We start from the raw sequence: 12,307 nt of genomic DNA on the forward strand, positions 1-12,307 counted from the left end.
TTCTTTACACTGGAACCAATCCCCTCCTACACACCCACTTAACATGAGGCAATGGTCTTCATTTCCAATTTCTCATCTCTTATGGATGTGGTGTGTCGTAAACTGCTGCTCTCCTTCCCCGCTATGGAGAGTATCTATGCCCCTCCTTTATACATACAGCATTAGGGCTGGGAATTCACAATAAGATATTACCACTAAACCCAAGTGCTGATACGATATGTATTGTGATTCTCACGATTCTATATGTATTGCGACTCAATACTGCGATGTAATTGCGATTTGATGTTCTAAACATATTGCTCACCGCCTGCTGCAGAACGACGAGAGAGCGTGAGAAAAAGAGTTTTGAAACAAGTGCTGAAAACAGGTCGGCTCACTATTTAAGAAGATAGAGAAGAAGCTAAAGGAAGGAAACACCAGAGTTTTGGCGCAGTTACAGCTGACTAGCGCTACAAATCCATACTTAGGAGTCAAATGTCGAAGTAATACACGGGTCAGGTTAGCGTTCAGAAATCTGCATTTTCAAGACGCAGAACAATAAAATATAAAACATTTGACTTGTGTTTTATATTGAAAGTCAGTGTGTTTTGCTTCAATAGAGCGATCAGGGGCGTTGCAACTGTAGCTTTCCTTCACACAATACATTAGTGCGGTGATCACCAACCTCGGCGTCAAGGTCACTTTCGGAGTCAAAAAGCTAGCAGAGATCTAGCGCTCAGATTTGGTTTTGAACCTAATAAAAACAGTTCTGAAGGAATGAGGTTAGTGCAGTAGACCTAATATATTTTGCCCGTCTTGACAGTATTGGTCTTCTCCGACGATGTTGTATTTCAAAACACCAATTTTGAGAACAAAATAGATCTGTTGGTGTAGCACTTGCAAGGCACAGCTGGGCAAAAATCAAAAAATCATTTTGAAATCATTTGCTTTTTTTATTTTATTTTAGTGGACTGATAGTACCTGCATCTGATGGTCATGGTGCTTTCAAGGCAACTAGGAACTCTGGAGAAAAAAAATGAAGTGATCAGTGGGTGATCAGAGTGATCTTCAGGTCGGGAATTCCCACTTGGAATTCAGATTTGGATGACCATTCAAAATGATGCTATTTGCTGTATTCTTTGACAGTCTCTCTCTGGTCATGGTTTTAAAAGTTCTGAAATCTCATGTAGGCTAGTAGCCTACCAAACATCGCTGTGGCCGGGGTCATGGAAGCGGTAGGCACGGTGATTTGAGCTATCAGATAGGCCAGTACTGAAGGCGCACTCGATTTAGCCACAGGATCCTGGTCCGCTGGGTAGGCAGAGTGTCTTTTCAGTCAAATTAAATGGTTGAAAATGAGAACACTTTGCCTACCCGGTGTGCAGAGCTTCTGAATCAAGTGCACCTAGAACCTATTTTTTAAAGGAGTGCAAGCCTTTAACGTTGGCTTTTCTACAGAAATGTTTGGTGATCGACTAGGAATGCCTCGGAGATCGACCGATTGGTGACCATTGCATTAGTAGAACACATTCGACACAAAATAGCTTCATTTTCATCAGATGACTACCGAAGTGCAATGCTATTTGGCTAACAGCCACACGTAAGTAAATGAGCTTACAATGAAAAGGCATGGTCTTTTTTTCAAAAACTAAGTATGGCCATCATATTTCTGTGTATTATAGAAAAGTACACAGGAAAACATCCTAATGTTTTGCTTGAAGTTAAATCTTACATTTTAGCAGAGAGAAGTGTCTACACATCAGGTGGAGCGCTGTCTGCTGATATAATGCATGTTTGTGAATGAGGGAATTGTAATGGCTTCCACTAAATAGCACATCCACAAAGTCAAAATTGTCAGGTGCAGAGCAGCAATTACAATAAGAAGCATTTTAGATATATACTTTTACAATACACAGCTAAATATTTTAGGATATTTTTTGTTTCTGCGTGAATAACGCAGAATTCTGGATTAACGCAACCCTGTAATATCAGCCAAAAATAATATTGCGACATGTAACTGTATAGAGTTATCCCCACATTACTATTAAGCAGCAGTATCCTTGTTGGTGCTGGACAGGAACATAGGTCCCCAGGAAACAGACTGAAGAACACTGCTCTATAGCAAATCTCTGACTCTCCAGATGAGTGCATCTCCTGTGTCCCAGGTGTGCCCAGTCTGTTCCGTTTGGAGCATTGTAGGAGGGGGATGGAGTGAGGACCTGGGGCATGACATAAATCCCCTGACGCCAGGCAACACTGCAAATCAATCGTGGAAAACACTTAACAGCATTGATAAACAGCCAGATCAAGGTTATGCGATAGCCTAACTGTGGACGCATTGTTATGGGGGGGGTCCAGTATTTACTGTCCCCCAAGGGGCTGGGTAATTTACTTCCTGGTTGTGAGGTCTTATCATCAGGCCCAGTGGCCTTGTGTAAAGTGTCCACTGTGTACAGAGACGGCAGTAAATCGCAGGGGGAGATGGGCCTGTCTGCCGCTTCAATAACACAGACCGTTTAGGGAGGGATTCTGCCTCTTAAAATGGCCCCGTCCTGGCTGAGGAGACAGCAGAAGGGCATTCCCTCTGTGGTACACAGAAACAGGGCTCCTCTCTGAAGGCACCACTGACTAAGCAGAGTTGGGTGGGTGCAAACCCCAGATGTAAGAGCGGTGAAAGGGACTCCCACACACTGAGTGCTTGCAAAAGCCATTGATTAGGTTTGGATGAATGGGGACAGGGTTCTGAGCCTGGCAGGTCACATGGTTGGCTGTTGTGGCTGAGCGGGTATGTGGGTTATCCTGTCCCTGGGAGCTCAAAACAGGCCCTGCTCATGAACCATTATGGCACGGGTTGAAGAAAATAAAAACAGGTGTGGCTTCTTTTTTTTGTTTCTCCTCCCTTGATAAATAGTGTTGTATCTGCCAAAAGAAGTTCCTGACTCTCCTAATGGAGCCCAGTGAGAATAGCAGGCGAGTTCCAGGACAGGACTCAAGGTTGTTCCTCATAGGCGCGTTATTCAGTCTTCTTCGACGGCTCGCACACTGACGGGCTAGCGCACACAAACTCCCTTTTGACCAGAGTGAAACAAGGTGCTTCATTTTTATTTTAATAAAACTGTAGTTCTGCACTGCAGTCCCATGGTTCATTATAGATGGAGGCTTCCACTTGTGTAACTCAATGTCTTACTGCCCCCCCCCGTAACAGGGGTTGTTGTGTGCTTCTGAGGTCCCATCACATGGGATGGGGTTGACGACACACAGCCCTGTAATTTTAACAATACCTGCATTTCTGTACTACCGTCTCTGGACAAAAATAAATAAATAAATAAATGCTCCGTTGGAAATCAATAGATGTTTAAAGCTGGATAATGGCTTTATGTAAACCCTCGCTGTGAAATATTGGGTGGTTGTGCAACACGGCACTGTATGATTACAATGTATAGATTTTCTCACACGCAGGTTGCATGTCAGAGTGCTTTCCGCAGTGTGTGTGTGTGTGTGACGTTAGTGTGCGTGTTCTAAAGGTCCTCCTGTGTGTGGAGACGAGAAATGTGACACACACAATGAAAAACAAGATGTTTTATGTCACATACACCAGATAGGTGCAGTGAAATGTGTTGTTTTACAGGGGCATACACTGAATTATGCAACAGAGCACCATCCACTTGGAGAGGTGACTTTGGTACAATGGAAAAAATGTAAGAATGTGCTGATGAACATTATCCAATTATTAGAGTGGGAGAAAGCAATTCTCTACAAAATTCACCTGAACCTCACACTATGAAGTCAGAGGCCAGTCAGTCCTTAGAGAGTCAGGCAAATTTAGGACACCTATGCAGGCTTCTGTGTCCATAGCAACCACAGCCAGGTGTAGTGTAACCATGAAGGCATGCCCAGTCCACCCAATTCCCAGCCCTACCAAATACTATCAACTCCCTCAAAGCGCGAGCCAGACCGCCTGCCTCATTTGGAACACATTTTCTGTCAGATGACTATGTTAGTGTGTGTGTGTGTGAGCCGGGAGTCTCCACAGCCACCCACCACCACCACCACCAAACACATGGGCCTGAGGGGAGACGTCTGGGAGCTGACCACATCCTTACACAGACCCCCATGTTCCTCATAACCACACACCACAGTGGCCAGCTAGATCACACATCTGGGCCCAACCTGCGTCAGGGAGTGGCAGAGAGGTCAGTCACTCAACGCCACCAGGCCTCTCCTCCCCTCTTGTCTGGCCTCCGTGTTCCGATCCTGGCACACAACACAGCCCCAGACTACTGCTAACTAGGGGTGTTCCAGTTCCACTGTTCAGAATTGGCCCGACAATTCAAACAAGGGGGAAAGAAAATGTGTGTGCGAAGGAGGAAGTCTCTCTTGAAGGCATTTTTCTGACAGTTAAGTCAACAAACATGAGGGTGGAGCTGTGTTTAGGGAAGCCTCGGCCACAGCGGTCATCCTTCAGGCAGCCATTGTCTGCTTGGAAACAGTATTATTATTATTACAGTCGACCAGGCCCGGTCAGTCTGTGGTGTTCCCCTGCTTGAGGCCTACAGGGGTGTGGGTTGGAGAGGTGGGACAAGGTGAAAGTGCACTGGTAGTAGACTCCAAGAGAGGCCCCCCCCTCAGCCTGCCAAATCGTCCTCCTTGTCCAGCCCAGCCCCACCACACAGGCAGCAGCAAGGTGGGGTCAGGTCGAGCCGAGCGCTGAAATGATTAAAAAGGAGAGGAGGGTACGCCAGGGACCCATATGAGAAGCAGCAGATGTTCCCAGTCTACATTTTTGGAGTTTCAGGGCGAGGCTGCTTCAGGCAGAATATTCCCACACACACACAATTATCAACCGGCCAAACATTGTGAAATGGACATTTAAAAGCCTGTAAGTTATTATATCCAAACTACTTCTCACTGAAAGATATTTAGACTTAGATTAGGGTTCACCAAATGTTTACAAAACAATCCTGAGTGACTTGTCTGCAGGATGCTACAGTGCTATTCATCCCAACCTCCCCCTCATTCCTCCCTAACCTCAGTCTGTGATCTAACAGGCCTCTACCAGCCAGAGGGACGGGAGGGCTAGTTTGGGGGGGGGGCAGACCCTTATTCCAGCTTTATCTCCAACCTAGCTCGCTGTCCGCACAAGGCACAAACACAACCTCCCCCTTCCCCTCTCTGACCACCCCCTTAACCCCTCCCCTCCCACAGGATGGCTGTGCTTTTCTTCCCTGTCCAAAGCAAACAGAGGGCCAACTTAGCAGACCCCCCTCTCAGCTCAACCCCCCCTCCAACAGTGTGCTAGAGTGAAGACTTTCCTGTGTCAGCGATTAGGCCCAGGCTAGTAGCAACAGAGGCCATGCTCAGGTTTTTCCCACATACAAAAATAGAGATGCTCACTAACCTGGGTCGGCCAGACAGACATGACAAAGAGCACAGCTCTTGGCTAAGCACTTGTGTAAGTATAATATGTGATGACCCTGCACATGCAAACGCCTACTCCCCCCTTCATCTTCTGAGCCGGGCTCCACAAGACGGCTGGAGTTTCTGCCGCTTCCAGAATGTAACATGCTTTTGTTGACTGATCAAAACTACAATATCTTGCTATAAAAATAAAAAAATAAAACTCTACTGGGATGATGCCACCCACCATCATTAGCATACTTGAATAGATGCCTTTGACGAGAGTTGGCTTGATCAGAGTAGGTCAGAGATGAGTCGCCGGCACTGCCAAAGGCAGCATCAAAGAGTCTGAGCAGGACATACAGTACCATAAGGCATACAAAAAGGGGTTAGGATGATGTCATAGTTCCAGGAAGCTCTGAGATACACAGGCATGCAGCATTCCTAATCCAAGGGAAACAACCTGAGAATAGATCATTATTCAGGAGGAAATTCAAAGCCAATCAGGAAGACAAAAGACAACCAGCTGAACATTAACTCATTGCTCGTCATACTGAGAAAGAAATTAAATAAATGTATGTATGCGTACAAGTACCACAACAAGGTTAATGTATAGGCTACATTGTGCACAGTACCATGGCCATACAACTGGGATATCTAATTTATCAGTGAAGCACCACTTGGCCATTAGGAAGTGAACAGCACGTGCATTAGGCTGGCTCTGCCAGGAAGGCGCTCTCCCAGCAGGTTGAAAATGAGAAGAGGAAGTCCTGCCGCCTCTAAAATCGCTCTCTCCTCCTGCCTTCTGTTCCTCATCATAGGAGAAAATGGAGGTTTAATGCGTCTTCACCTTTCACAGTTCTAGGGATTTGTGTGTGTCCCTAATGTGACCATCCCTCAAACTAAACGGGAGGGCAGCCACGTAATCATCTGGATAATGTGTGGACTGGACCGGAGTATTAGGCTACACCTACCCCTGAAGATTAGCACAATCTGTTCTTGTTACAATATTCTCCAGAAGTATTAAGGAGAATCCTGTACAAGGGATATGCATGTTTTCAATCAACAAGGCGATGATCACCAGACACTATTGAAGGGAGCAGCTAGGCAGGAGTCACCTACTGTAGGAGGTCTAAGTTCATGCCAGGGTCATTCTAAAAGCTTAATTGGCAGCAGCTCCCATGCTACTCTAGCATCGGACTGTTGTTCATAAACATGCATGAGAGACATTCCACACACCAAAACACCACCACGGCCACTGACAGGCTGTACTAAACAAAAAGACACCATTCCGGGAATATGAAAGACGACCACAAACTATTTGGCAGACAGAAACATGAAGACATTTTGTTCAAATGGAAGGAGACATTCCCTGTAACTAAAGGACAAGGGGCGGCTGAGGTAGGTTTCAATTACCCCTAGCTAAGCAGACTCAACGCAACACGATCAGATGATGATGTTTTTTCACATGAGAAAAGTCCTGCAACAATAAGCCTGATATCAGACACCGGGCCTGCAAATGTAAATTTCCTCCAGTCAGAAGAGAATGGAAGAAAATACCAGGTTGTGGGGCAGATCTCTATTGATTGTAAATACCAAAACAGACAAGTCATCAGCCCAAAATGATCTGATCGTGTGAGGTCACAAAGGCCTACAGGCTTGAGTCTGGCTCTGAGTGACTGAAGGAACAACCATATCAAGGGGCTAGATGGGCTGTGTGGTCGAGTGAGGAAAGGGCAGAGGCGGACTGGAATGACCGTCAGGCCTCTGAGGATTAATGGGACTGACAAGCCAAGGCCAGGCCTCTCCTACACCAGAGACCACCACCACCACCTCTCTGCTGAGCCCACTAATCAGGGCACTTGTGTACGTGTGAGAGAGATCCACATATGATACCAGGTGTTTTCAATGTGCCCTGGAAGGGGGGGGAGTCACCATCCCCACATCCTGTGATCCATTAGCCAAAGAGCACCATTTGAGAATTATATCCATGAAAATGTGTTATCATTTTTGTTATTCAGCTGATTTAAATCACCCAACATAATACAGCAGCAGGCAGTGTAGTTGATAGATTAGGATGTGTAATAGCCAGGGTGGAGATGAGACATAAGGGCCATAATTCCATTTGAAGCCAGTAAGTGACAAGATGTGGTTGTGATCTTTGGCCCAATTCTTAATGAACTGGGTGGGAGCCATTACTCTGACAGAGCTTTCTCAGCTACACACACACACACATCCTTGAGCCATGACATGGAACACACTTACAGCTCCATTCTCCCAGTAGCAGAGAGTTGAACAGATTTGTTCATGGAGGAGACAAGACACAGTAGTACACACACACACTGTAGGACGAACGATACGTGTTAGTCCAAACCTCAGCATCCCCTCAAGTCAAAAGCCAATAGCTCAGCAAATACCGGCCTAGTCATCTTGTGAACTGTTCAGCAACACCGGCAGTGGTAATCAAATATTACAATGCATGTCTCCAACTTTAAGTGGATAATAAATTTGGCCCAATGAAGAGGAGCCAAGTGTTGGCCAGTATGAGCAGCAACAAACAAAGTCACAGAGGGCATGACTGAGCCAAATGCACAGTCAGGATGTGCTAATCCCAGGCAGCCCACTCCAAGGTCCCCACAGATTACCACTGTCTGGATTATAAAATCACAAATTACAGCTGTTGGGAACTGTAAATCACCTCGTCTATTCTGTGTACGGTGTAATTACAGTACAGAGCGAACGCCCACACAAGGATGCTTGTGTGTGCACATATTTAAATGCAGGGAAAGAATCTCCATGGAGATTGTAAACCTGAAATGACACAGTGTAAAGAAAATGGGTGTGACAAATCTAATAACACGTCGTCTTTGATCAATTTAATCTCAAGACTATGAAGCAAGACAGGCTCCATCTGCTGAAGTTGTGCTCTTTTATCTAGGGTGATAGATCCGTTTCCCTAAAACCACATACCAGTCAGCCCATGTGGAATGGATGGTCTACTAAAGTACTGGGAGCCACTCAGTAATGCAAACACACTAATGGCAGATGTAACAAAGAGGTCCATTTCCTCTGTGCTACATTTTTTATGTAGCCTACTTTACTCTGCATGGCGTGAAGACAACATTTTGTGGACAAACTATTTTCTATACAAACTGCAGCATATGCCAGCTGGGGAGTGTGTGTGGACCGTGTGTATTTATCTTGTTGACACATTCTCCTTTTCCAATTACAAACAACCCTGAGAATAACGATATCCAATACACTCAAAAGTGAAGCATATCATAGGGCTTTGTATGAAACAATCCTTCACACGACCTCCGATGTATCAGTTAATATGAAAGCTTGTAGTGAATTGACACAGTAGAGATGAATGTATAATGCGCCGTTGGTATCGACTTTGTCCAATTTGCTGATAGGGCACAAAGCAAGAAGTCCTGTGTTGTGCTCATCACTAGTATGGTGTTGCCATGGCAATAGTGAGTCAAGTGGCAAGTCACATGCTGGAGAGGAGACCTGCAGGACCAGAAGCTCTCCACCGTCATACATAATGACCCGGAACAATAACAAACACGGCCACATGACGTCACAGCTTTTTGCTGGTGGATGACGAAAGTAGATATGTTAACATGGGATTTCACAGCAGCATGGTTAAAAACAAACTAGGACTAAACATCAAAGGATCAGACGGTCAATTAGGTTATACGTAATGTTGCTCTGATCACTGACTCAGTCCTCTTTCCATTCAAAATATTACAAAATACAAGCTGTGCTTTATTTCGGTTGGCAGCAGTGCCACACAAAAGAGGATAGCGCTTCATTTCTGGTTAATTCCACCCAGAGTAATGACATACCTAGCTTTAACCCAGGTGGCCCCGTTTAAACAATCACACTTCGCAGGATCACAGTGGTCACACATTGCAAGTCCGAGGAGGGATGTGATGGGTGCACTGTTTAGGCCCTGTTCCACTGACGCCAACAATCAAATCACTGGCTTCCACAGGGAAGAACGGAAACACTGACGGCAACAAAGCTGGTTACTCACGGACAGACTCAACCTTCTGACACGACGCAGTGATGCATGGGGCGTTGATTTGGGCCTGTCAAAAGTTTACATCCACCCTCTCTCAAGCCCCGCAGCTAATGAGGATCAATACTAAATCGGAGAAGAAAATGCTGCTTGGATTGTTTTAACATTCAAGCCCTTAAGACTGCTGGTATTTGGAGTATCCAAAGGAGACAGACTTGGTCAGCAGTTACAACCAGTTGAATATCTTATAGCATTTGTAAGGAGAACAAACATTGTTTTTTCCCCTGCTATCCACAAGCCACCAGTATGCCCGAAAAGCAGCAGTTTCATACAAACTACAAACAAACCCAATTTGCTAATTTCTATATATGATTGTGTGGTAATGTAATGAGAGGAAGTGAATTCCACAGGACATAGTCAGAGGGAGGAAGAAAATAAACACTGGCCAACCTGCTTTAAAATAACCAGCCATGGGGTCATGCTATAAAACGATGCCATTAACAATACCAAAAAAAATCTTGATTTAAGGGCCTCTTGTCACACATGGCTAAAAATGACAACATTTTCAGAAGGCCTCCATTATGGTAACGAAAACTGACAACATCCCTGACATTTTGTTGGCAAGCTCATAAGCAATAAACAAAATTCAAAATTGTCTGAAAATTGCCATGCATTATGGTTGAACTTGTGGGTGTGGGGAGCAATGGCTAGAGGGGGAGGGGTGTGTGTGAGACATGTTAATCCAACCAACACTAAATACATTTTGCTCAAGCAAATGCACAAATAATGCACCTAGAAATAAGAGGGGGCATACTGACTCAGGACTGCAGGATTCCCAGAACACTGCAGCAAGTTAGTTACGTCAGCCATAGGCCTGAAGCGGTCCTGCTGCCCAAAGCTAATTAATCAGATGAGGGGTCCCCCGTTACCCCCAATGCTTTGACTTGCAACTCAGAGGTGGGGGTGGCTGGCTTCTACCTGCGCGCGTAAAAACACTTGACTACGGGTGGCAAACAGCACACACACACACAGTCCACCAAATCTTAGCTAGACCTAAAACCCCATCAGACCAAAACCACGTGCAAGTTGTATGCAGAAATATATGCATGAGACCCAAGTTTAATTTTAGTAGTTTGATTAGAACAGAGATTGGTAGCAAACCATAAAACGGATTTAGCCTAGCTAACCATCTGGTTATATCGAGAGATGCAGTAGTAGTAGGATAAGCCATAATCATTATTTTACTTTGCCCACTACAGTACTAGTATTGCATAAACACTAGACATTATCTTAGTAAACACGTATTTCGTATATAGTAGAAAACAGTGTTTATTGGACCTACCAAACGACCTGGTGGCATACAAAATGGCTTGATCGTCATCTCAACCATTGATAACGTTAGCTGATATCTAAGCTAGCTAGCCAGCGAATCGCCCTTGCTTTATCTTTTCTGTGGTTTTAGTTTGATGCCGGCTAATGATAGCCCTCATCACGGTGGTGAAATACAGAAGGCTTAGACGGAAATATAGCGATATGACGGGGTTGGTATCTAAGTGCGTGTTCCACGTGTAGGTATAACTATAATTTGAATGAATGTAGCTAAAACAAGCTAAATAACTGCACAAATACAACACTGAATTGTCTGTAACTAGCTACGGAGTCTGTGTTTTCCAGCTAGCTAACTAACGCCGGTCGGATTGCGTCTGTTTAGATGCTACTGTTAGCTAGCTAGGTAACGTTAGCGATCTAATAATATAGTTAAGTGTGACTGACATGATTGTAGCAAGTTTACGCGATCTGTTGGATAAATTGTGTTGCAGCTCGTCGTGCATTGCATAGACTCGCCACAACTAGAGCGTGCTGCTGTTAGTGCACCACCCACTGACGCAAGAAAACCCGGTTCGAGACGTCTTTCTAGCTAGCTAACGTTCACAAACATTAGGCTAGCTATCTGGTTGACAGGTTGGTTAGCGATTAACTAAGGTGTGGGTTGGGTACTTTGTTGAGACTCATTTTTGCATTTCAACAGTACTCTACAGGTATTTAACAAACGTGTTTGGTTGCCAGTTTTTAATAATTCATCAGGCGCGTTTCCCTCAGCTAGTTCCCACTGCACTGGGGAATTATCGTCTCTTTTCCGACTGGTGCGGCCTGTACTCGGGGAAGGTCCACGGACTCACCTCGGTGGGTTGGCTGATCTCGAACAGGTCGAGCCGGTTGGCGTTCCAGTGGTTAATGATGTCAGCTAGTTTCCGCCGCTCCTCCTCCCTGCTCCCCGACATTCTGAATCCCTAATGATACTCTCTATACAGAAGAAAGATCCCCTTGTCCCTACAAAAAGCCTCTGATCCGAAACTTCACGGCAAAAAATACAAATGCAGCAATTATTTGGTCTCTATACGGTTCGAGTGAAAAGCTGTCACCGGTCGCTGCACCTCTCTCGCGGACCGCTCCTGCTGTTTCCGCGTCCCTCTCTCTCGTTTATCGCACTCCGTTCTCTCTCCCCGGGAACCAAATGGGACTACCTTGGTGCGCGTTCACATCCTTACAATTCGCCGTGCACGAGCACAATAGTGATTTGTGCCTGTCCACGTTTAACTATTTCGACTCCAGTCCAGCTTCCATTTGAGTTTCCAGTTACTACAAGACATAGATACAAAAAAATAAAAACGTTGTCAATGGACGGCAGGTAGCCTCGTGGTTAGAGCGTTGGGCCAATAATTGAAAGGTTGCTAGATTGAATCCCTGAGCTGACAAGGTAAAAATCTGTCGTTCTGCCCCAGAAAAAGGCAGTTAATTAACCCACTGTTCCTAGGCCGTCATTGTAAATAAGAATTTGTTCTTAATGTTCTTAACTGACTTGTCTAGTTAAATAAAGGTTAAATAAATAAACCACAGTTCAAT

General features: G+C 45.1%; 1 protein-coding gene across 1 annotated transcript in view; it reads right to left on the minus strand.

Moving 5' to 3' along the window:
- The window catches only part of LOC112217594 (afadin-like), a 132,740-nt gene extending 120,803 nt beyond the window's left edge, over positions 1–11,937 (minus strand). The window contains 1 exon segment of the mRNA XM_042300715.1: positions 11,584–11,937. Within this exon segment, the coding sequence (XP_042156649.1) occupies positions 11,584–11,685 (102 nt within the window). The 5' untranslated portion in view covers positions 11,686–11,937.
- Between the last annotated feature and the right edge of the window lie 370 nt (positions 11,938–12,307).

This window comes from Oncorhynchus tshawytscha, linkage group LG18, assembly GCF_018296145.1.
Source record: "Oncorhynchus tshawytscha isolate Ot180627B linkage group LG18, Otsh_v2.0, whole genome shotgun sequence".
Taxonomy (NCBI): domain Eukaryota; kingdom Metazoa; phylum Chordata; class Actinopteri; order Salmoniformes; family Salmonidae; genus Oncorhynchus; species Oncorhynchus tshawytscha.